Source organism: Engystomops pustulosus, chromosome 4 (genome assembly GCF_040894005.1).
Source record: "Engystomops pustulosus chromosome 4, aEngPut4.maternal, whole genome shotgun sequence".
In the NCBI taxonomy this organism is placed as follows: domain Eukaryota; kingdom Metazoa; phylum Chordata; class Amphibia; order Anura; family Leptodactylidae; genus Engystomops; species Engystomops pustulosus.
This window is the reverse complement of record NC_092414.1, coordinates 95,430,046-95,454,513: the sequence shown is the minus strand read 5'-3', so window position 1 is coordinate 95,454,513 and position 24,468 is coordinate 95,430,046. Positions and strand designations below refer to the sequence as shown.

The 24,468-nt window shown below is 39.6% G+C and overlaps 1 protein-coding gene across 5 annotated transcripts in view; it reads left to right on the top strand.

Moving 5' to 3' along the window:
• Positions 1 to 16,292, top strand: part of PPP1R12A (protein phosphatase 1 regulatory subunit 12A) — a 69,254-nt gene extending 52,962 nt beyond the window's left edge. For 3 of the 5 annotated variants that reach the window (XM_072146804.1, XM_072146801.1, XM_072146803.1), the window contains 11 exons: positions 1,098 to 1,280; positions 2,887 to 3,058; positions 4,588 to 4,706; positions 5,105 to 5,170; positions 6,497 to 6,513; positions 7,399 to 7,531; positions 7,649 to 7,753; positions 8,789 to 8,836; positions 9,735 to 9,785; positions 12,907 to 13,064; positions 16,034 to 16,292. In XM_072146804.1, the coding sequence (XP_072002905.1) occupies positions 1,098 to 1,280; positions 2,887 to 3,058; positions 4,588 to 4,706; positions 5,105 to 5,170; positions 6,497 to 6,513; positions 7,399 to 7,531; positions 7,649 to 7,753; positions 8,789 to 8,836; positions 9,735 to 9,785; positions 12,907 to 13,041 (1,029 nt within the window). In that variant the 3' untranslated portion in view covers positions 13,042 to 13,064; positions 16,034 to 16,292. The remainder of the gene's footprint in view (positions 1 to 1,097; positions 1,281 to 2,886; positions 3,059 to 4,587; positions 4,707 to 5,104; positions 5,171 to 6,496; positions 6,514 to 7,398; positions 7,532 to 7,648; positions 7,754 to 8,788; positions 8,837 to 9,734; positions 9,786 to 12,906; positions 13,065 to 16,033) is intronic. The other 2 variants (XM_072146802.1, XM_072146805.1) reach the window with 1 other exon arrangement.
• Positions 16,293 to 24,468: the final 8,176 nt, after the last annotated feature.

The window sequence follows — 24,468 nt, the reverse complement described above, 5'->3', positions numbered from 1 at the left end:
GCTCCGGTGGCAGGTTTATCTAGATTGTAGCCCAATACTTTTTTTTTTTTTTTTTACCTAATTCTTTAGTGTCCCAGACTTTTATCTGATAAATATGCAAATTATTTAAAGAGGCTACCGTTCCATGGTGCAGCTACTCCTCCAGTAGCCTCTAGGTAATTTTGCATTATTATCAGATAAAAGTTTTACTAAGTTCTGGGCCACTTAAGTATTTGGTAAAAAAAAATTTGGGCTGCAATCCAATAGATGAATCTGCCACCTGATCTACCTTATTAGGTAGATACTTGATGGTAGGTTTCCTTTAAACTCCTATTCATCTTGGCATTTACACTCTGGGTTAATAAAGTAACATGATCAGTCATGATTTAGAACATTAATGCATACTGAATAAATAAAAAATTAGTTTTTGCAGTTCTGCTGGATTATTTGGATTTTTTTCTATCACTTTTCCCCCCCCCCTCATTCCATGGTAGGCTTCCATTTTTTAATACTATAAAAGTATAGATTTCCAAGAAAAGTGTGTGTGTGTGTTCAGCTGCACCAGAATAGGAAAATTTTGTTTACTGTGTTTTGGTGTGCCACCATTTTTTTGGATTACTATATAGATTTATTTCCTTTCCTTTCCCCTCCCCTCCCCCCCCCACTTTGGTGACATGGCTGACCTGTTGCTATATCTGTATTGTTTTAGATGGATTAGTTGGTGTACTTGTCTGAAGCCCCTATATCCAATTCAATGAAATCTAAATTTCTTTGCTGTATAGAATAATATTTTATCTTAAAGGAAAAACATCATCAAAATCAGGCATGATCAGGGACACTTACTCATAGATCCAGATACTGTGACTGTGCTAATCTTCTTATATTTGTTATCCATGTCCTTCTACCTTCTAAAATCAACTTTTGAAAGTATGCTGGTGACCCAGAGTAAAAACATGATTCAGGTGAAGGTTTTGCAGGGCAACTTCCTTATTTTGTGGCTGCATGAATACTGGGAGGGAGTGTAGAGGATATTCTTTATCTGCATTTCATCTCTGTAATGGACCTGATCAGGTAATGTCTTTTATACTGTGCATTCACTTTATATCTTGTGTTTGCAGGGTGTAACATTAACAGACCTCCAGGAAGCAGAGAAAACAATTGGCAGAAGTCGCCCTATTCCAACAAAAGATCAGGAAAGTGAAGAAAAAGAAAAACAAGACAAAGAAAAACAAGAGGAAAAGAAGGAAGCCGAGATTAAAAATGATGATTACCGCTATAGATTCTCCCGCACCATGGAAGAGGTACTTGTTTTATGTAAAATTGGTTCGCAAAAGAATGGACAGGAGTGAACCTTGATTTTAAGAGAATGAATTGTTCCTTTAATGAAAATGTGTGTATATAATATGTGATAAACATCATGGGATAGGATATAAATAAGCAAAATGCAATTCTTCTAGTAATTCTGTAACACTTTTTTTTTCTTGACTCTATGCTTTAAGAGCATAATCTGTTCATACACCCTGTTTTTATAATTGGAGAAGAGCGGACCTGAACATTAGGTTTGGCGTCCACAATTAGCTCAGCTCTGTTATAAATATACAAGAACAAATATAATGGTGTATTAATGCATGATGCATAGGATAAAAACTGCTAGAAAGAAAATCTTAACCCCTAGGCGCACCACAACGTTATCTACATCCCCGGGCTACATGCTTAGCGCACCAGGACGTAGTATAACGTCCTGCTTCTGGCACCGGCTCACGAACGGAACCGGCACCAGAAGCAGCGGCTGTCAGCTGTCTATCACAGCTGACAGCCTGCGCTAACACCCACGATCGGAGCCGACTCGGATAGCGGGTGTTAACCCCTTTTCGTAATAGTCGCGACCCATAGAATAAAAATAATATACCATTTTTATGGTATGGTTAACGACAAAAAAAAATAAAAATTTTCCTAAAAATTGATGATTTTCATTTCCTCCACCAACAAAGAGTTAATTAAATCTCACCAATTATCTATAGATGCCCCAAAATTACCTACCAAAACAGTGCATCTCATGTGGCAAAAGAAATAAGCCCCTATAGGTCCACATTTAAAGAAGAAAAAAAAATATTTCCTGTACAATGTGACATGGCAAATCTGGTCTGGATGGCGCCTCCTTCCCTTCTATGCCCGGCCGTGCGCCCATACAGCAGGTCACTACCACATATTTTTTTCATTTAATCCATTGTAAATGTTTAATTTTCCACCCAAAATGAGTGTATTGTGAAAAAATATTACAATTTGCAGACTGAACCTCCATTTTGTTTTAACCCCTATTAAACACCTAAAGGGTTAACAAACTTCTTAAAAGTGGTTTTTCATACGTTGGAGGGGTGTAGTTTCCATAATGGGGTGATTTATGAGTCTAGCTATTATTTAGGCCTCTGTGTCAATTAGTATTTGAGCAGGTCCATCTAAATACAGGTTTTGGTGATTTTACATAAAATGTGAAAAATGGCACCCAAATTCTGAGCCTCATAACATCCTAGTAAAATATGTGGAATCTTAAAAAACCATCCAACATAAAGCAGACATTTGGGAAATGCTATGACTATCTGCATCAAAAGTAGAGAATTTAGAACGTTGAAAATAAAGAATTTCATCCAAATTTTTAAACTAATCTCAAAATCCCCTGGATATCTCATATCATTCCATAGCTATAAGCACTTATAGTGATACAGGGGTATCTGTGAAAAATGGGTCCGCGTCCTTGAGGCCAAAAGAGGCTGAGTCCCGTAGGGGTTAAGGTTTGCACTCTTCCCTATTTGGTTCTTTAGAAATCTAGAAAAATAAGTGTAGTCTTTGCATCTCTTACAGCTGTGGATGTTGTGTATAAATCAATTTATTTTGTTTCTAATTTTTCAGAGGTACAAGCCATTATCAACAAGTACTACTGTTGTTTCATCAACGCCATCCCTGTCCTCATCCACTAGTTCCTTATATTCTTCAAGTTTGCTAAACCGACCAAGCAGCCTAACTGGACTCTCGTCGTCCTACTCGAACTTATCAAGGTTTTCATCAAAAGAGCCAGAGAAAGGTAAAGGATCTACATTCATATGTTGATAAATTAGTTTTGTTGTAACTAAACTTTGACAACATTTCAGAAATAAATTTTGCATATAATGGTATACCTTATGTATGCCTTTGTCTTCAATCCCTGCCTTTTTTTTTTGTTTAGACACTATCAGGTTCCTTCTCTGTCGGTACATTCTCACAGCCGCTATGTGGGTTGTGATCTGGTTGCATGACATATCATGTGTTCTATACTTTGGCAGATTTGCGGTAGGGGTGAAGAGAGCTCACCCCGCGATAGCCATGATAAATCCCCTCTCCTTATTATTAAATCTACATGCTAATGAGGCACATATATATTTTGGGTTAGGTCTTCAGAACAAACAGAACCGATGCAGGTTTCCGTTATAACTTATTTATTTATAGTCGCTGGAAAGATTTTCACCCTGTGAACTGAGCCTGATTTGCGACTATTGCGCCCAATTGGGGCATGTGTGCTTTTGCAACTTTTTTGCCGCCTAAGGCAGTTTTCCTTCAAAGTTTGGTTCAGATTTCTGCTTTGTTTTAGTTATTACTTAATTCCAGGTGTGAAAGTTGCAACTTCTAACAAAAGTTGCACATTTTGGCTCAAATCCATACCTGCCCTTAACGGACATGGAAATGGATGAAAGCGGTTTGGGGAGTATTTTTTAAATCGCATACACCAGATGTATTACAAAGGAAAAACTTGTGTAGGTTTGACCAGCAGAAAAATAGTCAGGCATACAAATCCAGACTTGCATCAACAATAATAGTATTTATTATTTCCTTAATTTACGGTATATAAAGCACATAGATTAAATAGTGCTACACAGAGCTTGCCAAATCGGTCCCTCTCCCCAATGGGGCTCACAACTGACCTACCAGTTTTGGAGTGTGGGAGGAAACGCACGCAAACACGAGAGAACATACTCTTTGCAGATGTTGATGCTGGGACTTGAAGCCAGTACCTCAGCGTTGCAAGGCTGTAGTGCTAACCACTAAGCCACCATACCATCAAATTACTTGATGGTAGATTACCACCACTTAACTCTCCATCCCTTTTGTCCCAAGCTATATTTCTTATACCTTTTGCGTGGCTGCATTTCTATAAACAATATATGCAAAACAAGATATGCAAATTAAAGACTTGCTGCTATCAAGGCTTCATGCATGTGACTGCTGCCATATGCCATTGTTTACGGCTTGTGGGACCACGGTAGGTGACCGGCTCTCACTGCACGGATTTCCATTGAGAATGACCGGCCATGCTGCTAATCTGTACAGGAAAAGCACCTGTTCTATAATTTGTGGGAGGTCTGGTGAGACATAATGCATTCAACTTGCCTGAACGTGAGCAAAAAGAGTCAATTATGCTGTGAATGAGCTGCTGTTTGTGCTGCTCGCTCTCTGCACTACAAATTGTTGTGTGCATGAGGCCTATGTTATAGGAGCCTTTTTCTTTTGTTCTGTTTTACTGATTTTACAGATTTTTTTTAATATTGAATGCACTTTAAAGTAATTATTTTTTCCTAGATGAGAGAAAAGAGGAGGAGAAAGAGTCAGAGGACAAATCACAGTCTAAATCTATAAGAGAGAGGAGACGGCCAAGGGAGAAAAGGCGATCTACTGGAGTCTCTTTTTGGACTCAAGATGTAAGTTTCAGAAGTATAAGGTTGGCTGTATTCTGCTGTAACAGTTTGGCCAGAAGACAGGGACTCATTGCCTCATATATCCCTATGCTGCTAGTACTCCTATCCACTGCAATATGCTTGGTCTTCTGGATGTGACCAGCACAAGGTCTATTTAGCCTAACTACTTTCTCTCATTCATAATTTTGCACCATCAACAATTGTTTTTTTTTACTGCATGCTTGTGTTACTTGTTGAGTTTTGTTCCCAGATATCTTCTATGTAGTTTCACTAGGCCATGCACAGCAGTACAGTACAATGTAACTTGGTGACAGTAATGCCCTTAACATAAACTCCATCTTCACTCTTGGCAAGTAATTGAGCATACTTCTAACTTGCATGCTTGTCATGCTTTCTTTCAGAGCGATGAAAATGACCAAGACCATCAGTCTGATACAGATGACAGCGTGAATAAGAGGGATACTAGGGTAAGTATTCTAGGAATTTTTGTTTGGATGGGTTGTTGATGTATAAACCTGTTTTTTGATTTGTAAATTCAAAATTATCTAAAATGGGGGGAGGGAAAAGTTGGCAATATTGTCCTTTTTGCATACAATGCTACTTGAAAATGTTGTTATTCAGTTACATCAATGCAAATTTATTACATGTGGAATTTATAAAAACAAATTTGTAGTGATATGATTTGTCTTTATATCCTAAGCAAAGGTGATCCTGTATATCTTATATTGAGGCCATTCAAAATACAGCCCTGCTTTACTTGACCTTTAGTTTCCTCATTTTTGACTAAACACGTGCAGGGGCATTTCCTAATATGTATTCTTGTCATGGAGCTTGCATAAACATAGGCAGAACTGCTTACAGAACAGGATGTTTAAGATTTTTGATGGTCATTCTTTCTACTGTTTCTAATGTAAATAGGATTAGCCCAGACATCACAGGTTCCTTTCAGCAGTCTACTCTTGATGGTGTGTAGCGCATAGCACTGACACTGGCAGCCGCTCAAGTATGCGAACAAGCTGACGAAAGGTCACTAGTCATCCACATTGATCCAAGAGAAAGCAGGGCCTAACCTGGAACGCCTAGAAGTTTTATGGGAACATGACAAAGCAGTTAAAAATAATTTACTGCTACAAGATTTGGCAATCATTAAAATATGTCTTGCTCTTCCTTTCTGTCTTGCTTCAAGCACTAACCCAAAAAAATTTGAAGCAGAGATACAAATGTCATATATAAGAGAACCTTATATGTAAATAAATGTGATTATTGAAAGTACCTGCAGGGACACTAAATATAGGGTGAAAAAAATAGTCTACTTAGGCCTCTTCCTCAGTTTGGCTACAGGCACCCCTGATGCTGGAGAGAAGGGGTGAGCGCTGCACACCCCTCTCCATATAGATGCACGACTCACGCCCGTTCGCACGGGGAAAGAAGAGAACATGTTCTATCTTTTCCCCGTGTACTGTGCAGTATGGCACCACATGTGTGTGGCCCCATACCACCATCGGGAGCCTATTGCCGTCTATAGGTACTTGTATACGTCCCCATGACGGTCATTTGAATTTAGCCTTTGTATGCAAGACAACCAGCTGCAGCAGGCATTTCTTTACTAAAAGATTGTCAATCTCTGCCCTCATGCGAGGCTTGGCCTCCTCAATCTCATGTTGGACTGCAGCCATTGTATTGATAGATTCAAGGTTACTACTTGCCTTTATAGGTTTTTGTTAAACTAAATGTATAAAGCAGATTGTACATAACTTTAATTCTTTTTCCCTTTCTCTCTCCCTGTTCTATAGACTGATAACATATCACGGTAAGTCTATTACACAGCTATTCTGAACAATAAATAATTACAGGCAGTCCCCGGGTTACATACAAGATAGGGACTGTAGGTTTGTTCTTAAGTTGAATTTGTATGTAAGTCGGAACTGTATATTTTATCATTGTATTCCCAGACAGAACTTTTTTGGTCTCTGTGACAATTGGATTTTAAAAATGTTGGATTGTCATAAGAATCAAGATTAACAATAAAGCTTCATTACAGACACCTGTGATACCTGTTACAGCTGTTTATTGTAGCCTAGGACTAAAGTACAATAAATTGCCAATATCCAGTGGTCCGTTTGTAACTAGGGGTCGTATGTAAGTCGAGTGTTCTTAAGTAGGGGACCGCCTGTACAGATTTACACACGCATTCACACGTGCACACACGCGTACACTTGTGATTCATATTTTCACGCTGTCAGAAATGACTAATTGTACTGTGTGATATGAGATAATTGGTGCCCCCAGTGAAGCGTTTTATATACAAGATTGTGTATTGCATATAAATCAGCTCAGAGCGAGAAGGATTAATAAAATTATTAGCTGAATGTTATATATTAGTGGAATAAGTAAGAACTGCTTTCTCTGGAGAGAATTCATTGGGGAGGTCCTGTCAGTGACTGCTATCTTGGCATGCATAGTCCTAGACAGTAGGTGAGTCACAGTTAGGAAACATTACAGCAATACATGTTGTCTATAATTTAACTCTAAAAATCTATATTTACTTACATACCTGAATGTGCTCTATAGCATACAGTCTGTAGGCCTCCTTTTAATACCAGAATGTCTTCTAAAATCATATTGTTCAACATAGATCTGGCAATAATTTTTACGGGGTTATTTCATTATGTCATTATGTTACGTATGTTTTTAGGTATGCCATAGGAAGTACTGGTGTTCTATCCTCTGACCGATATGAATCAAATCTTGGGTCGTCCAGTTATTTAGAAAGGATAAGACCTGGACATAATAGATTAGACAAAGATGACTCCACTGACTTTAAAAAGGTAAGAACATTTTTGCAAGGATTCTGTGAAGGTAAAACATGATCATGTCAGCTTTATGTGCATCACAATTTCAGACTAACTTTTTCATTTTCTTTATTTTTTTTTAATCTATTTCAGTTATATGAACAGATTATGCAAGAAAATGAAAAATTGAAGGCCCAGCTGCATGACACCAATTTGGAGTTGACAGAACTCAAGTTACAACTTGAAAAAGCAACACAGGTTTGGGCAGATCTTAAAAGTTTGAATGTTTTAAGGCTGTGGCCACCTTGTTGGAATTTTTTTTTCAAATACTTCAATATGAAGCATTTCTGCATTTATTCAAAATGTTTACGGTTTGCCTGTTGGTGGCATTTTTTTTATAGTTTAATATAGTTGAAGCTAAAAAATGCTGGTGAAATCTGTTATAGGGCATTTGCTGACTGCTTAGTCCAAGTTCACACACTCTACAACAGGTTGTATACAAGAGAGGTTCTAAGAAGTATTAAGAATTTGTATGTATTTTGGACTCTTATTTAGAAAGTGCAACTCCTGACAATTTTTCAGACCCCGTGACAATGGGATTTTGAAAATTTGGGGTTTTCAGGGGAACAAGGATATACAAAAAAGTGTACAAAGGGCTGTCTTTAACTAGGGGTTGTCTGTGAGGTAGGGACCACCTGTAGTTGGAAAGCTCTCATCATTTTTTCCCCCTAGCTAGTAGTAACAGAGTCGTAAAGTAAGGTCCTTTTAATGTCTATGGGTACAAAAAGTTCCTTTGTGCTCTCCTTAATGGAGTGTAACAGATATCCCAGACTAGGCCTTGGTCTCCAGCCACCATAGTGGTTCGGGTGTCTGCAGGTCTTCAGTGTGTGAGATCAGCTCACGCCATTGACCACAATAAAGACTGCAGTCTTCTCAGGCAAATAGAAATACTTTCGACCGTGTGCTAACTTCTGGAAACAATGTACAAATTATTTTTGGTCTCTGTGACAATTGGATTTTAAAAATGCTGGATTGTCAGAAGAACCAGGACTAACAATAAAGCTTCATTGTAGACACCTCTTATAACTGTTATAGCTGTTTATTGTTATCTAGGGCTAAAGTACAGTAAATTACCAATTACCAGAAGGCCGTTAGTAACTAGGGGTAGTTTGTAAGTCGGGTGTTAAGTTGGGCATCGCTTGTACATGTAGCCGTGTTACAAGCTCTGCAATTAGTAAGAGACTAATGTGTACCAATTGTGCTTTTAGCTTACCAACATTTTCTGTGTTACAGAGGCAAGAACGATTTGCAGAAAGGTCACTTTTAGAAATTGAAAAAAGGGTAAGAGTCCTTTCTTTTCCGCTTTTGTGTATGTGTTGAATTATTAATAAGTGCTTTGAAAATAGGGTTGAACATACCTTTGTCACCTTTTTATAGTTTTTTTTTTTTTTTTTAAGTTCTTTTTATTTTGGGCAACAGAATTGTGTAACTTCGCACCCAAGTGCAACTGCTCACAAGAGCTTACATAGAAAAATTAAATGTACAATTTTTTGAAGGTGGGGAGTAAAACATTGGTGAACAAAAACGAACAAGGGGTGAATGAAATGTCTAGAAGTTATAGAATTTGTAACGTGGGGAGTGAAAAATGGAAATGAAAAAACAAAGGGCCAGGTCGTTAAGGGGTTAAATGCCCAGTAGCCCCCCTCATTCATGACATAGACATTGTATAGATGTAGCATACATGCACATACATACATTCAGACACATGCCTGCACTTTATTAAATGTATTCACACAACCATACATCCATTTCTCACATATACTTGCCAGCTGTGAAATGTGTCAGGCATCCAGTATTCTCTGGAGGGCTGTGGATCCAGCTTACAGGCAGCTCTATTATCTCCTTCGACCGCAACCTGTTCACTAGGGCCACATCAGCTTTATTTAACCCCCTTCAATTGGCTGTTTGTTGGAGTAGCACCTTCATCCAGCACCCTGCTTACCCATTGCTGGCCATATACTTGGAGCCCTACTTCTCCTGACTACCCCAGTTTTAAAGGTTATTCCTTTTTTGGGGGCTTTTTTACCTCCTTATGCAGCATCTTAAGTATAATAGATATTCAGATGTAAAATCTATGATTCTGTCAATCATGAGCTCTGGAAATGTTGTGCTTGAAAGGTATAACCTGCAAGAGCTAGTGGGAAGCTGGAACTAATTTCATATCTATATTTTCTATCAGGAAAGAAGAGCATTGGAGAGACGAATATCTGAAATGGAAGAAGAACTTAAAGTAAGTAGGGTACTTCTAGAATGAAGCATCAGGAACTCTTCTCTTATTTGACTTTGCTGCAAAATCAAGGTTTTTATAGAAACCCTCATGTAGTCAAACACATTGATAACAGGGGAATCTGTTGCTTAATTGAACTCCACTTGAGTCACAGCACCCCAAAGTAGTGCATGAAATGTCCTTTCCACTATTGCCTATTTTAATGTGAAATCTTCCCTTTTTACCTTAGAAAATCTCCTCCCAGGTCACGGGCTGGAGGGGGAATCTCTTGGACACCTATATCCTTTGTTCTAAATCAGATTAAGTATTTTCACACACACACACACACGTATGGGGGACGTTTATACGGCCAATTTATATACAGCATATATACGTCCCCCATACATGAGAATGGGAGAACGGCGCCCTATGGGAGGGGTATGGTGGCGCACACGACGTGTGTAGTACGGCAGGAAGCGTCTGTGTAAATATAGCCTAAGGATGAGAATCTAATCAGGCATGTGGTTCTACAGGCATACGGTTAAACAATCTGTCATCACAGATCTGAAAAGGTAACTGAAGTGATTTGGAGGTGTTAGCAGAGCACCTCAAGGTTCTGGCTCCACAGCAATAACTAGGCTCACTGTTACTTTCATCAGTCCACACCTTCTCTCATTCTTATTCCTTTAGCTACTTCACTCCATGGCTTTCCTTCAGTTACAGTTCAGCAAGATGCTGGAGCATTGAGGTGCTCTGCCAAGTTACTTGAGCTTATAGAGAACCTGTCATTGAAATTAACCCTCCCAAAATAAATACTTCATTAAAAATGAGTAAAGGGCATTGGCCTGTCCCTTAAAGGACACCTGTCATCAGGTCTGCGTCACTTGTCCTGTCACTACTACCTGTTGGAGCAGCTCACAAGGATTCTATCCCAGCCTTTATCTGGTTATTTCATACATTATTCATTTTAAAATCCTCTATTTTTTATCATGTAAATGAGGCTGGTCACATGGTCAGAGGCAGTGATGTCACCCCTGTTATCCCTCCCCTCCCCCTGCTCATGTCTGTGTGTAATGTATAGTAAAGCATTGCTAGTGTGTGTGCTGCATCTTCTGACATGCTCACATGTGTGAGACACAGACATCAGCTACACAAGTACCTGACATGTTCTGCTATAACATGGCTGCCTGGAGGTGTATCTCTCTTACATACACACACAGGCGGCAGGGGGCGCCAGCACCAGGAAGCACATCATTATACAGGCTGTCAGTCAAGCACTGGGGGTGTGGCTGTGCCTCCCACTCATGAATAAGCCGGACAGCTCGAATATGATAATGACTCATTGGACATCTCACGGGTCATCTGCATACAGCTTTAGGATCTCATTGCTTAGGTTTACAGGCATGTAGAGGGACAATGAAGGGATAGAGGCAATGCTCTCTAATGGCAGTCGATGAAAATATATTTAGTTTAGGGGGGGTTAATTTGCCTGACGGGTTCTATTTAATGGTTTATTTCCATGGCTGCAATGTTACAAAAATCAGTTTTGTAATCAGCGCTGCAGTGGCCCTTTAATTACACCACAGAGACCTTGAGGCTACTGTCAAAGCCCCCTCCCAAATTAAGGCCAAAAAACTTTCCATGATATATACGTAGTTCAGGCCATTAAAGTGTCAGTAAACCCACTATAGTAAATGTGAGTTTAAAGGAAGGCAAGTATGGTATACTGGATCTCTCAAACCCAAAAATTTTCATAGAAAAAATTATCCCCACAACTTGCTTTTTCACAACTTGCACTTTTAGGTATTCAATAAATATATACAAAACCTTCTCCCCCCAAAATGTCACTGGATGTGTTTGGCAGTTTGGCCACGGGTCTCATCTTGTGTACCGTCTCTGCCTGAAGCTCACGTGTATGAGGTCAAACGAAAGCGGCATTTTAATGTTCGTCTAAAATGTTGTGAAATAACTGCAAGGTCATTTACCTGGAATACTTAAAGGGTACCTGTCATCAGGCTCCAACAATAGTGTACACATTGCCAAAGTGTAGTAAAACTGTCTTTTTCGGAAAAAAGGGTAAAATCTTTCTGTATGCAGAGTTGTGACTCCAGTCACTTGGGAGTGGCCAGTGAGGAGTGGGGCAGATGTGTATAATATCCTGGGGGCGGGGTGGGGGGGGAATATGGGGAACATGGGAGTTTTTTTTTTTTTTAATAACTATGCATGACGGACTAGTTTCCCAAGGGTGGGGAAGACCATTCTTCACTGGCCACTTCCATTGGACTAGGGATCTAAACTTTGATCTAACTAGCCATTTTTACTACAAAAACTTTTTGGCAACCTGTACAGTATTCTCTATGAGTACTTGGGGGAGCCAGAAAAAGGGCTCCTGATAAAAGGTTCTCTTTAATAAATGTGGTCCATTCTATTACTCATAATATTTTTTGCAGAAATGTTCCCACATACATGCCCCATTGTCCTAAATATCATACAATGCTACTGTTAGCTGCGGATTTACTGGGCGTAAATACTGCAGGTAACGTGTGCAGGTAGCCTTACAGTTCTCTCTCATACAATAGAACCAGTGGTCACCAGCGTACAGACCTAAAATGGCAAATAATCCGTTATAACAGTGATGGCGAACCTTTTAGAGCCTGAGTGCCCAAACTTCAAACAAAAGCCACTTATTTATTGCATAGTGCCAGCACTGCAATTTAAGCAGTAATGTATTTCTCCTTGTTCTTTGATAACTTTCAATCGTTCAGCCTCCTAAAGACACCAACTCAGTTGAAAGGAGGATGTCAAATTCGCCTATCATTGTAGGAAGATTCTGTAGGAAGATTCTTTGAGTCCTGTCTGGTGAAGTTCATGCTGGGGTGATGGCCTGGGTGCCCACACTGAGGGCTCAGAGTGCCGCCTCTGGCACCAGTGCCATAGGTTCACCACCACTTCGCTATAACCTTGTGACAATTTAAGCTTTCAGATTTGATCTGAGGGAACATTCTAGCTAACATTTGGACCTATGCAAATTTTACTTTTCAGGTCTATTTAACAGTTTTTTTTTCTGTCATCTTTTTTTCCTTTCACCTTTTATATATTTTCCAGTTCTCCTGCTCACCTGTCATGTCTGTTCTGATCCTTGCAGAACCTCCATCAAGTAAAGCAGATACAGACTTTGAGACAGTTGAATGAACGGCTGATGGCTGAAAATAGGGCTTTGACCAGAGTTGTTGGCAAGCTCTCAGAGTCATGTAGACAGCTACAGTGTGTGGACTTGTAGTCTCCTTACTCTTGGCCAGCCAGGCAGGTGCCCTGTGTTGAGCATTGCCTTGCTATGGATTGTTAGTGGTGCATAAGAGTGCCTGGGGATATGCTTGTTAATGGCCGTGTGGCGTTCTGCATGCAGTGCCTAATGTTTGATGTACTCATCCCCAGCACAAACCCTTTCCTTCCATATATCACATCTGTGGCTAAGGCTACATTCACACTCACACCATCAGAGTTCTGGGATAGAAACCTTCTTTAGTTATAGGCCATGACAATTTCCTGCATTTTTCTATAGCTGATTTGACTATAGGGTTGACTTTGGTTTTTCTGGAAGCGGGTTTTCTTCTGTACACTTTCATAAAGCGGAGTTTTGCTTTGGGTTTTGTGTGTAATTGTGTTTTTGTTGTGCGATTGCATCCATTGGACAGGACATTTATTCAGCCGTGATAAATATAAATAACTATACAAAATAAGCCTTTTGTTATCCAGCTAATCAACAAAGTAGAACATAAATATCTTAAATGTTTGTGGGGGAGTTAAATTTTTTTTACCGTCATTATCTGACTCTTTAGCCAAGTGCAATGCAATGAAAAATGTATTGTGTAGACTTGGCATGGATATTGGTGGATCCTTGGTTGGGAAGTGTGCCGTGTTTCCTATCCTATTGGTTGGGAAGTAAGTAGCAATGTATACAATGCTTGTATTCAGACATCCATTTTCTATGAACTATGGGGTCCATAGGAAAGAAAACTCCTACGAGCTAATACAGGCAGACAAGGAATATGTGCTGTCCGTGGAGAACATGGACAGCACATATCCATAAAATAGAAATCTCAGAGACTGATGTAGACATTTACACACTGAAGAGTACTATCAAAGTGCTGCAAAGGGGAAGTGGATCAATTTTACATTTGAGCTGATATTTGGTTGCTACGTGCAATAGCTCCATATTTTTTTAGCACCCACTTTGATACCTCTCCCTTTATTTATAGGAGGATTGGCAGTTACATTTAACAGTGTAAGGCTCCTTTCACATAGGCATTGTGGGGATGTTAATCCAATAGACGCCCCCATAGATGGCTATGGTGCAGAGTGACCATACACGGTGGTACCGTACTGTGCACGGTCCTCTTCTACAGCACGCTTCCGTATGCTCACCTGGCTACAGCCGGCTGAGCATATGGCAGTGTGAAAGTAGCCTGAATCTATGTTTCTGGATTGGCAGAGACTACTATGCTGTGCAGGAAAGCAATATAGAAACTGCCTTCAGGTCACTAGGTCATGAGTAAAAGTAATAGCTAATATACTGTGGCTTTCTGTAATGTTCAAGACAGGTACTTTTCCTGTACCTTTGCAAAGCTACAGCTCTCCTCACTGGGGATATGACTTTTTGCCATAAATATAGAGAATTTTATGAAATGCATGTGGTAGAATTTAATATTTTCAGTTGTATGACCAGTGTTTGCATAAATGAACATTGGTAGATTTTTTTTTTTTTTAAATTAAGGAATGAATAATGCAGGTGAATGTTAAACTTCATCAAAGGGCACTTGTTGTCACACTAATTACACTCCCTGCTGCAGCCAAACCTAGACCTAAGTCATAATTCAAATCCCCTTCCTTTCCATAAAACTTTAATAAACATAACTTTTGCAACAAAAAATTAAGTTAAATGTGATCAAAAAGATATTAAGCATTACAGAAAATATGAACATTTTGGTGATCTACGTGATTGTACTGACCCAATAAAGGAGATGTGTCATGGAGTTCATAATGAAAGGCATCAATACAAAGTCACTAAGAAAAAAGTACGACTGTGTTTTCAGTTGTATTGCATTTGGAATTTTTTTCCAACTTCCCTGTAAAGGTATGGAATATTAGATATGATGTTGGGAAGTACAATTTGTCCCATGTGCTCTTACGTTGTTCATGGAAAAGTAAAACGTTATGGCTTTTGTAAGGGGTGAAGTAAAAAATAGAAGGCAAACAAAAACTGACCATGAGTTTAAGTGGTCGAATAAGGAAGAACAGCAGGGGAAAAAAGGCACAGGATCATAACACTTTAAATTACACTTGTCAAAGGTTACGATTATCTGCACTATTGTTTTTAGAACATTTTGACAATAGTTTAGTTAAGCTTTTAAGCTTTATGGGCATTCTATTTCAAAATAATTACCAGAAATGTCAGTTTATTGTCCTGTTGGTGTTAAAGCTTCAGGCATGTGCTTTGTGGCTTCATTTTAATAATGGCTTTGGATTTCCTTTCTGTGAATTAACATTGGTCAGCTATTCACATTTAGGTACATTTCAATTTGTTCAAATGGGTTTTGCCATTAAAGGGAATCCATTGTAAAAATAAAGTATGATAAAACAAGGGCACTTGCTCATAGATCCAGGCACTATGACAATGGTGATCTTATACTTATATCTTGTACTGCAGATTCACAGGCTGTTCAGATGTGCACTGTGCAGACCATGTCTAACCCAACCCCATGCTTTCTCCCTCTTCCCTCTATGTAATCCAGCACTAGCCAAAAGTGCAGGGGGAAGAGGGGATGGATATCCAGCCGCGGTACACTGAGCACAGTGTGCAGATTGTCTGGGTACCTTGAGGCAAGGCACCATATCTCCTTATGGAGAGGGGTGAGGAGAGAAGGGCTCACCCCTTTGCTTCTCGAGCTGAACGTATGCTACTCCTGGGTCTCCCCTGGGTGTAGCATGGTGTGAGAGAAGCCTTATACACAGTGCAGTGGAATACAGAAGGTCTTTCATTCCTAATAGCGTGCATTTAAGGGTATCTTCCACATATTTATTTATTTGCTAAGAATAACAGAATCTGCCGAATACTAGTGTGAACCTGGCCTTAGTAGCAGTTATTTTCGGAAAGTTTTGATGAATGCTAAACTTACCATTAAATGACATGAGACCAATACAATGAAGTGTTTTCTTCATGAATGGCTGCATGTATACACATTTTACAGTCTCTTATTTCTTGTTCCTTTCAGATGTTACCCGACCTGAAAGCAGACAACCAGCGGCTAAAAGATGAAAATGGAGCCTTAATCAGAGTTATAAGCAAGCTTTCCAAATAAACCATTGATACGGCAGCAATTTAACGGCATTGCACACCAGTTACTCCAGTGGACCAAAACATGGCAGTCACTGGATACACGGGGGGAAACTACTTGGCGGCTGCAACTTTCAGATATCCTGCCAAACTCCCTCTTGATTCTTTTTTTTTTTTCTTTTTTTTTTCTTTTTTTTTGTACAAAAATTGTTTGTTTTGTATTAAAGTGTGGCTGCTGAGGAGAGAAAATGACTATGAATTCTTGTTTACAGTTACATCGTGCAAGTAAAGTGTTCAAGGCCAGACGCCTCCTGTATTTAACCAGTAAGCCTTAGTTGTACATAAGCCTTTTGCAATCCAAAAGCTTTCTGCTATTATAAAAGACCGTTACTACACAGTTTATGTTGTGCCACACACGAATCCTTCCTTTCACAGTTTTTTTTTTTTTTAATTATTATTACTTTTGTGTAACTCTGAGGTTTTAACTTTTGTGTGCCAGCAGTTTTCTTCATGCACTGTTTATAAGCCGCTTCTAGCAGAGACTGCTGGTGCCTGAACTGGCAAAGCATGGCGGGACATGTATATCAGTAAATGACAGTCCAGAATTGATGTATTGGTTTACAGCACCAAGGCAGCAGTTATTTTTTGTATTGCTTCTATTTGACTACTCTTATGTTGGTTGTGGCAGTTGAATTTCTCGATTGTCTAATTTGCATTTCCTCGGCGGAAAACGAGTAATGTGTTGCCCGTGTCTCCATTGCTTTTTATACGAAGGCTTCATTGATCTGTTCAGTACTGTAGCTTTCACTTGTTTTAGCAGGTACTGAATGCGTGTGTGTGTGTGTGTATATATTTGTGTGTGTATATATAACTATATATAGATATACTACCCTATATCTATATATACATATATATGGAGGATCTTTCCTGTGTTTCCATACCACTGTGTGGCATGCTCAACTTGGCCTCTCTGCAACGTCTGTTACTCCAGGTGAGAGATTTGTTCCTGAATAGTGATCTTAATAAAGTTCTGTCATTTTATGGTAGGTTGTCTGTTTTACAGAGACACAACTTCAATTCTAGCTGTAAAAAGAAAGACAAATCAGAGTTTGTTATTTTTAAGTCACACCTATTTCACTACATTTCATGTGGATATCCTCTGAGCAGTCACTATGCTTTGCCTCCTAACAAGCACTGCTGCCAGGTCATATGGCATGTAACTGAACCCAACGTCATATCCCCATTTTCTACATTTCAGTGGCCTTTTTGCAGAAAGTAACCAATATTATAAATATGTATGTGTATACGGTTAAGTGAGTTGATGATGATGATGATGATGATGATGATGATGCTTTCTTTTTATTTTTGTTAGCTTTTATATTTTCACGGACCCATGAACAGTGTAATACTGGCACATGAATCTAATCCACTGAAAAAGCTTGGTAATGAAAAGCAGACTGTAAATTGTAAAGCTTGCAGCAACCATTGTATTGTTGACTATAATGTATACTATATTAAATGTGAATTTGTACCCCTATCATTTGCAAAACAAAAAAAAGGTCATGTGATCTACTGCCTATATTTTGTGGGTTTTGTTTTCTTTTGGGTAACCAAACTTGATGTCCTCCTGTGTGTTTCTACGTTCTATGAAGATACATAGCCTCTCAATTACTGCCAAGCTCAGGATTCTTGACTTTTAAAAGGTACAAAGATAGTTGTGGGCTTTTGTTCTATTCATTTAATATGTATGTTGGGGTGTTAGGGATTCTGCATCTTGAGGATGCTGAATGGGGAATAACTAAACTGTGCGGCTGAGGCTGCCTGGAGATGCAAGATTAATTATTATGGACTGTACTTGGTAAGGCTTATGGGTGTCTGTGAAGAATGATGAAATATATTTCTAATTTAGTATTTTATATTTAGGTTATTTATTCTATATATCAAACAGATTGGCTACTGTGCTACATTGATTTTATTGGTAGTACTGAGCAGGCTCTGTATCTGCATGAAACTAGGAACAAACTTAATCTTTTGGAGAAAAGTGTATTTTGACATATACAAATAAAAATGAATTAAAGTATTTTCACTGTGTGCATCAACATGCTAGATTTATTGGTACTGAGCTACATCAAGGGGATATTAAGCACCAGCTGGATGGAAGAGCTCTGTATATAGAAGCTCAGGTCTTTCAGATTTTATCTATTTGTATGCATTTAGTTGTAGTTGGTTAACTTTATTGATGTAAAATTCAAGTTTTTCAGTAACTCGTTGTTGTCAGACTTATTGAAATTAATGTTATTTTGGAATTGAATAATTTGAATTTTACTGTAATAAATGATGATCATCACCTCCTGGACAGGTCCTTTCACTCTCCATGGCATAGGTTCTTCTGCTTGAAGCTGGTTTACTGGGTGAGGGCAATGCTAATCTAATGTTCCCCGTGAATATACCTGAAATCGGTCACAATACACTACGCATTACAAAACATCTCCTTGTGTTTACTGCTAAAATTCCTCTTAACCCCCCCCCCCCAACAAGTCACAAAATATGGTTAATTGGTGAATCCTGATAGATTGCTATAACTATATGAAGGCTTGAAGTGAGCATGCATTGAGAACCAATTCAAATAGTGTAGCTGAGTATGTTACAACACTCTTAAGATAACCTGTCATGTATTTCTGTGTCTCTGTCCATTCTGGACTTGGGAGTTCACTGGGTAGTCTTGCATGCAGTCTGTAGGAGTGAGATTAGGAAATATGTCCCTTAAAAGGACACAGGAACAGCTTTTACCCTATTAAGCTACCACCCAATCAGGTAAGATATGGACTGTCCTTTCTGACATTCCCTCTTATTTTAAAACATGCCCATTTACCTATTTAACATAATTGCCACCAAAGCCATATGCAGATGAAATGAGAAGTCTTTTTGCTTGAGATAAGTCACTTGATATCCTGTCAGTCCGGATGTTGATTATTCATGCCTCTTGTGTGACCTCACCTCCCTCTCCCACATTGGTGAGGTAGGTGACATCACTCAAGAGGTGTAAATAATTAACAGCCTGGAGTGCCTGGACGTCGCGTCCCCGTGCTCTGGGCTGCTAATTGTGCTCCCCTTAAATAAGACCAGTGTCGGGATAGAGGAGAACAAGAAATATATGTAGTTTTTACTTACTGTATATACTCAAGTATAAGCAGAGGTACCAAATTTTCACAAACTGGGGAAACCTATTGACTTGCGTATAAGCCTAGTATATAGCCTGCCAGCTCATGCCCACGTATATAGCCCCTGCCGCCCCTCCCAGAGGAATGCCCAGCCTATAAGAAAATAAACTAAATGTGTACTCTCCGACCCACCCTCCCCACCCATCTCCGGCAGGTCCTCTTCTATCTATGGATGTTGCGGCTTCAGCTCTGCCTCCGCACAGTGTCAGCGCTTGCTGACAGTGTATGGCGAGGGGGGGTGGGCGTCAGAAGGTTAGTACACATTTTGTTTTTAATAGACTCGATTATAAGCAGATTTAGGTTTTTTATACTCAAAAAGAAATGGTATTACCATATATACTCAAATAGATGAAATTTGAGTCCTCTGTTGATGCCCTTTATTGACTTACTAAAAAGGATGATGAGACTTTTGAGAATGCTCAAGTCTCTACGTCAGGGATGGTATAAGACAATATCTGAATACACAAATGCACAAATGGACACAGTAATGCTATGGTTTATGAGACAAGTGATAAGAAACGGATCAATCAATGGAAGAGTAGAATAAACACTAATAAATATTTTAGTTCTTGGGAAGTAAATTTATTTTATTGTTCCCAGATCGTACTTGGTATCATAGTATATAAGGCTGGAAAAAGACGCAAGTCCATCAAGTCCAACCTTTAATAATTAAATAAATGCTTTATCCTCATAACCCGTGATATTTTTTCTCTCCAGAAAGGTATCCAGGCCTCTCTTGAACATGTACATAGAGTCCGCCATAACAACCTCCTGCGGCAGAGAGTTCCATAGTCTCACTGCTTGTACAGTAAATAACCTTTGTCTATGTTGATGGTAAAATCGCCTCTCCTCTAGGTGTAGAGGATGCCCCCTTGTCCTGGTCACAGGCCTAGGTATAAAAAGATCTTTAGAGAGATCCTTGTACTGTCCGTTCAGGTATTTGTACATTGTAATGAGGTCTCCCAAATTTTGTAATCTGTCATTGTATTCTAATCCCTCCATTCCCCTAATAATCCTGGTTGCTCTCCTCTGCACCCGTTCCAGCTCTACTATATCCTTTTTATACACTGGTGCCCAAAACTGTACACAATATTCCATGTGCGGTCTTACCAGGGATTTGTATAAGGGCAAAACTATGTCTTTATCATGAGAATCTATTCCTCTCTTGATACATCCCATAATTTTATTTGCTTTAGCAGCAGCCGCCTGGCTCTGGTCACTAAAATCAAGTTTACCATCCACCAATACCCCCAAGCTCCAGTTTACTAAGTAATTGACTGTTTAGAACATAATTATACTTTTTGTTTCCATGGCCCAAGTGCATAACTTTACATTTATCTACATTAAACCTCATCAACCATTTCTCTACCCACTCCTCAAGCTTCCACAAATCCCTCTGTAATGCTAAACTATTGACCTCAGTATTTATTACTTTACACAGCTTAGTATCCTTTGCAAATATTGAAACTTGACTGTGTAAACCCACTACAAGGTCATTAATAAAAATATTAAAAAGTGGCCCCAATACTGACCCCTGTGGCACTCCACTTGTAATGTTAACCCAATCTGAGAATGTGCCATTAATGACGACCCTCTGTTTTCTATCACTAAGCCAATTACTTACCCAAATACACAGATTTTCTCCTATTCTCAGCAGTCTCATTTTATATACCAACCTTTTATGTGGCACGGTGTCAAATGCCTTTGAAAAGTCCAGATATACATCATCCACAGCGCCCCCCAGATCCAGTCTTGAACTTACCTCCTCGTAGAAACCAATCAGATTAGTCTGACAGGACCGATCTCTCATAAACCCATGCGGACGCTGGGTTATAAGGTTGTGCACAGTGAGATACTCCAGGATAGCATCTCTAACAAACCCCTCAAATATTTTCCCCACCACAGCAGTTAGACTCACGGGTCTGTAGTTTCCAGGATCGCTATTTGATCCTTTTTTGAATATTGGTACCACATTTGCTATGCGCCAGTCCTGTGGAACATAACCAGTCCTCAGTGAATCTTCAAATATTAAAAGTAACGCGCTGTACCTCTTCCTGGGTTAAACTGTTGACATTCCAAAAAGAATTCACATTATTCCTCATTGTGTCTTCCACCAGGGGATTTTCCTCGGTAAAGACAGTTGAGAAGGCGACATTCAGTAGATTGGCTCTTTCCTCATCTCCTTCCACCATGACCCCCATGTTATTTCTAAGGGGACCCACACTTATATACTTGAAAAATAATTTGAGAGAAATATTGCCAGGGAGAGCAAAAATAACCCCAGTCTCTATTTTTGCAGCTTTTATCTGCTTTTTACATGATTTTTTTTTCTCTCTGTAAACCTGTAATGCCTCATCGCTACCTTCACGTTTTAGCACCTTAAACGCCTTATCTTTCTCGCTTATTGCTTTCCTTACAAGACTAGTTAGCCACATAGGCTTTTTCTTGTTCCTTTTATGCTTTTTCCCATAAGGTATGTGTTTCTCACAGGACTTTTTCAGAATATATGAGAAAAAGTCCCATTTTTTGGGGGGCTTTTGTCTTTGAGAACATTATCCCAGTCTATGCCTTTAAGGTCTTCCCTTAGTTGCTGAAAATTTGCCCTCCTGAAGTTTAGAGTGTTGGTTGCCCCTTCACTAACGCTGTTAGTAAAGCGTAATACAAAGTCCATGATATTATGATCACTATTCCCCAGGTTCCCCCCAACCTGTAGTTTTGATACCCTATCAGGTCTGTTGGTAAGGATAAGGTCCAGCAGTGCCCCCCCTCTTGTTGGCTCCAGGACTAGTTGCGACTGGTAATTGTCTTTTGTTGACAAGAACCTGCTACCTTTGAAGGACCTGCAGGTTTCTGCCCCCCAGTCAATATCCGGATAAATGAAGTCCCCCATGATAAGTACTTCACCATGCTTTGAAGCCGCATCCATTTCACTTATCAGCATTTCCTCTGCTGCCTTCATTATATTAGGAGCCTTATAACAAACCCCTAGTAATATTTTATTATTCTTTTTCCCTCCCCTTATCTCCGCCCATAGGGACTCTACATTTGCATTTGCGTTACTGTTGTCATCTCGCAAGACAGGCGTGAGGCAAGAATTCACATATAAACAAACCCCTCCCCCTTTTTTATTTATACGATCCTTTCTAAAAAGACTATAACATCTATAGTAACAGCCCAGTCATAGCTACTGTCCAGCCATGTCTCGCTGATACCCACTATATCATATTTCCGCTCCAACATACATACTTCTGTGTATGGACTTATATGCACCCATACATACCTTAAAGGGAATTTAACTTCTGTCCTGTTGAATTAAACAGGACTGAAATAAATGGATGGTGAAATTAAATTATTTTAACATTCAGTTTAATTCCGTTAAGCATCCATGTTCTACATGTCAAAGATGTTGCATTAATAATCAAAACCAGATGAGAACTCAAAGGAAATCTACTTTTTTTAAATGAAGCAAAAGCCCAAAGCACATACTCGTCCAGGTACTGACTGTGAGATACTCACACTCACCGGCCACTTTATTAGGTACACCATGCTAGTAACGGGTTGGATCCCCTTTTGACTTCAGAACTGCCTCAATTCTTCGTGGCATAGATTCAGCAAGGTGCTGTCATATTGACATGATGGCATCACACAGTTGCCGCAGATTTGTCGGCTGCACATCCATGATGCGAATCTCCCGTTGGATTGAGATCTGGTGACTGTGGAGGCCATTTGAGTACAGTGAATTCATTGTCATGTTCAAGAAACCAGTCTGAGATTATTCCAGCTTTATGACATGGCGCATTATCCTGCTGAAAGTAGCCATCAGATGTTGGGTACATTGTGGTCATAAAGGGATGGACATGGTACCAACTGAGCATCGTTGCAACGCCACAGCCTACCTGAGTATTGTTGCTGACCAAGGGGCCCAAAGAGTGCCAAGAAAATATTCCCCACACCATGACACCACCAGCCTGAACCGTTGATACAAGGCAGGATGGATCCATCCGAATGTCGCAGCAGAAATCGAGACTCATCAGACCAGGCAACGTTTTTCCAATCTTCTACTGTCCAATTTCGATGAGCTTGTGCAAATTGTAGCCTCCGTTTCCTGTTCTTAGCTGAAAGGAGTGGCACCCGGTGTGATATTCTGCTGCTGTAGCTCATCTGCCTCAAAGTTCAACGTACTGTGCGTTCAGAGATGCTCTTCTGCCTACCTTGGTTGTAACGGGTGGCGATTTGAGTCACTGTTGCCTTTCTATCAGCTCGAACCAGTCTGCCTATTCTCCTCTGACCTCTGGCATCAACAAGGCATTCCCGCCCACAGAACTGCCGCTCACTGGATGTTTTTTCTTTTTCGGACCATTCTCTGTAAACCCTAGAGATGGTTGTGCGTGAAAATCCCAGTAGATCGGCAGTTTCTGAAATACTCAGACCAGCCCTTCTGGCACCAACAACCATGCCACGTTCAAAGGCACTCAAATCACCTTTCTTCCCCATACTGATGCTCGGTTTGAACTGCAGGAGATTGTCTTGACCATGTCTACATGCCTAAATGCACTGAGTTGCCGCCATGTGATTGGCTGATTAGAAATTAAGTGTTAACGAGCAGTTGGACAGGTGTACCTAATAAAGTGGCCGGTGAGTGTATATATGACCCAGGGACTCCTAAAATAATTTTTTATACAGTTGAAAAAAGACCCAAGTTCAACCAAGGAAGGGAATGGATTGCACGAGGAAGGGATTTAAGGGAAACAATTCTATATAACACAACCATCAATGTTATTTAGATGTAAATAGGCATCTAGGCCCTGCTGTGACCAACGCCTGAGGTAGGCCATTCCTCAGATTGACAGTTCTCATAGTAAAAAAAAAAAAAAGCCTTGTTGCCTCTGGTGATTAAACCTTGATTTCTTCAGACAGAGACAACCCTCCCTGGTCATTTCATTTGATCTGGAACAGCTTTCCACAATATTTTTTCTATGGACCATTCATATATGTATATAAATTGATCATGTCCCCTCGTAGTAGTCTTTTTCCAGACCAAATAAATCTAGTTGTTTTAATCTTTCCTCATAACTAAGACCCTCCATACCCCTTATCATTTTTGTGGCTCTTCATTGAACCCTCTCCAGCTCCATGGCATCCTTTTTATGGA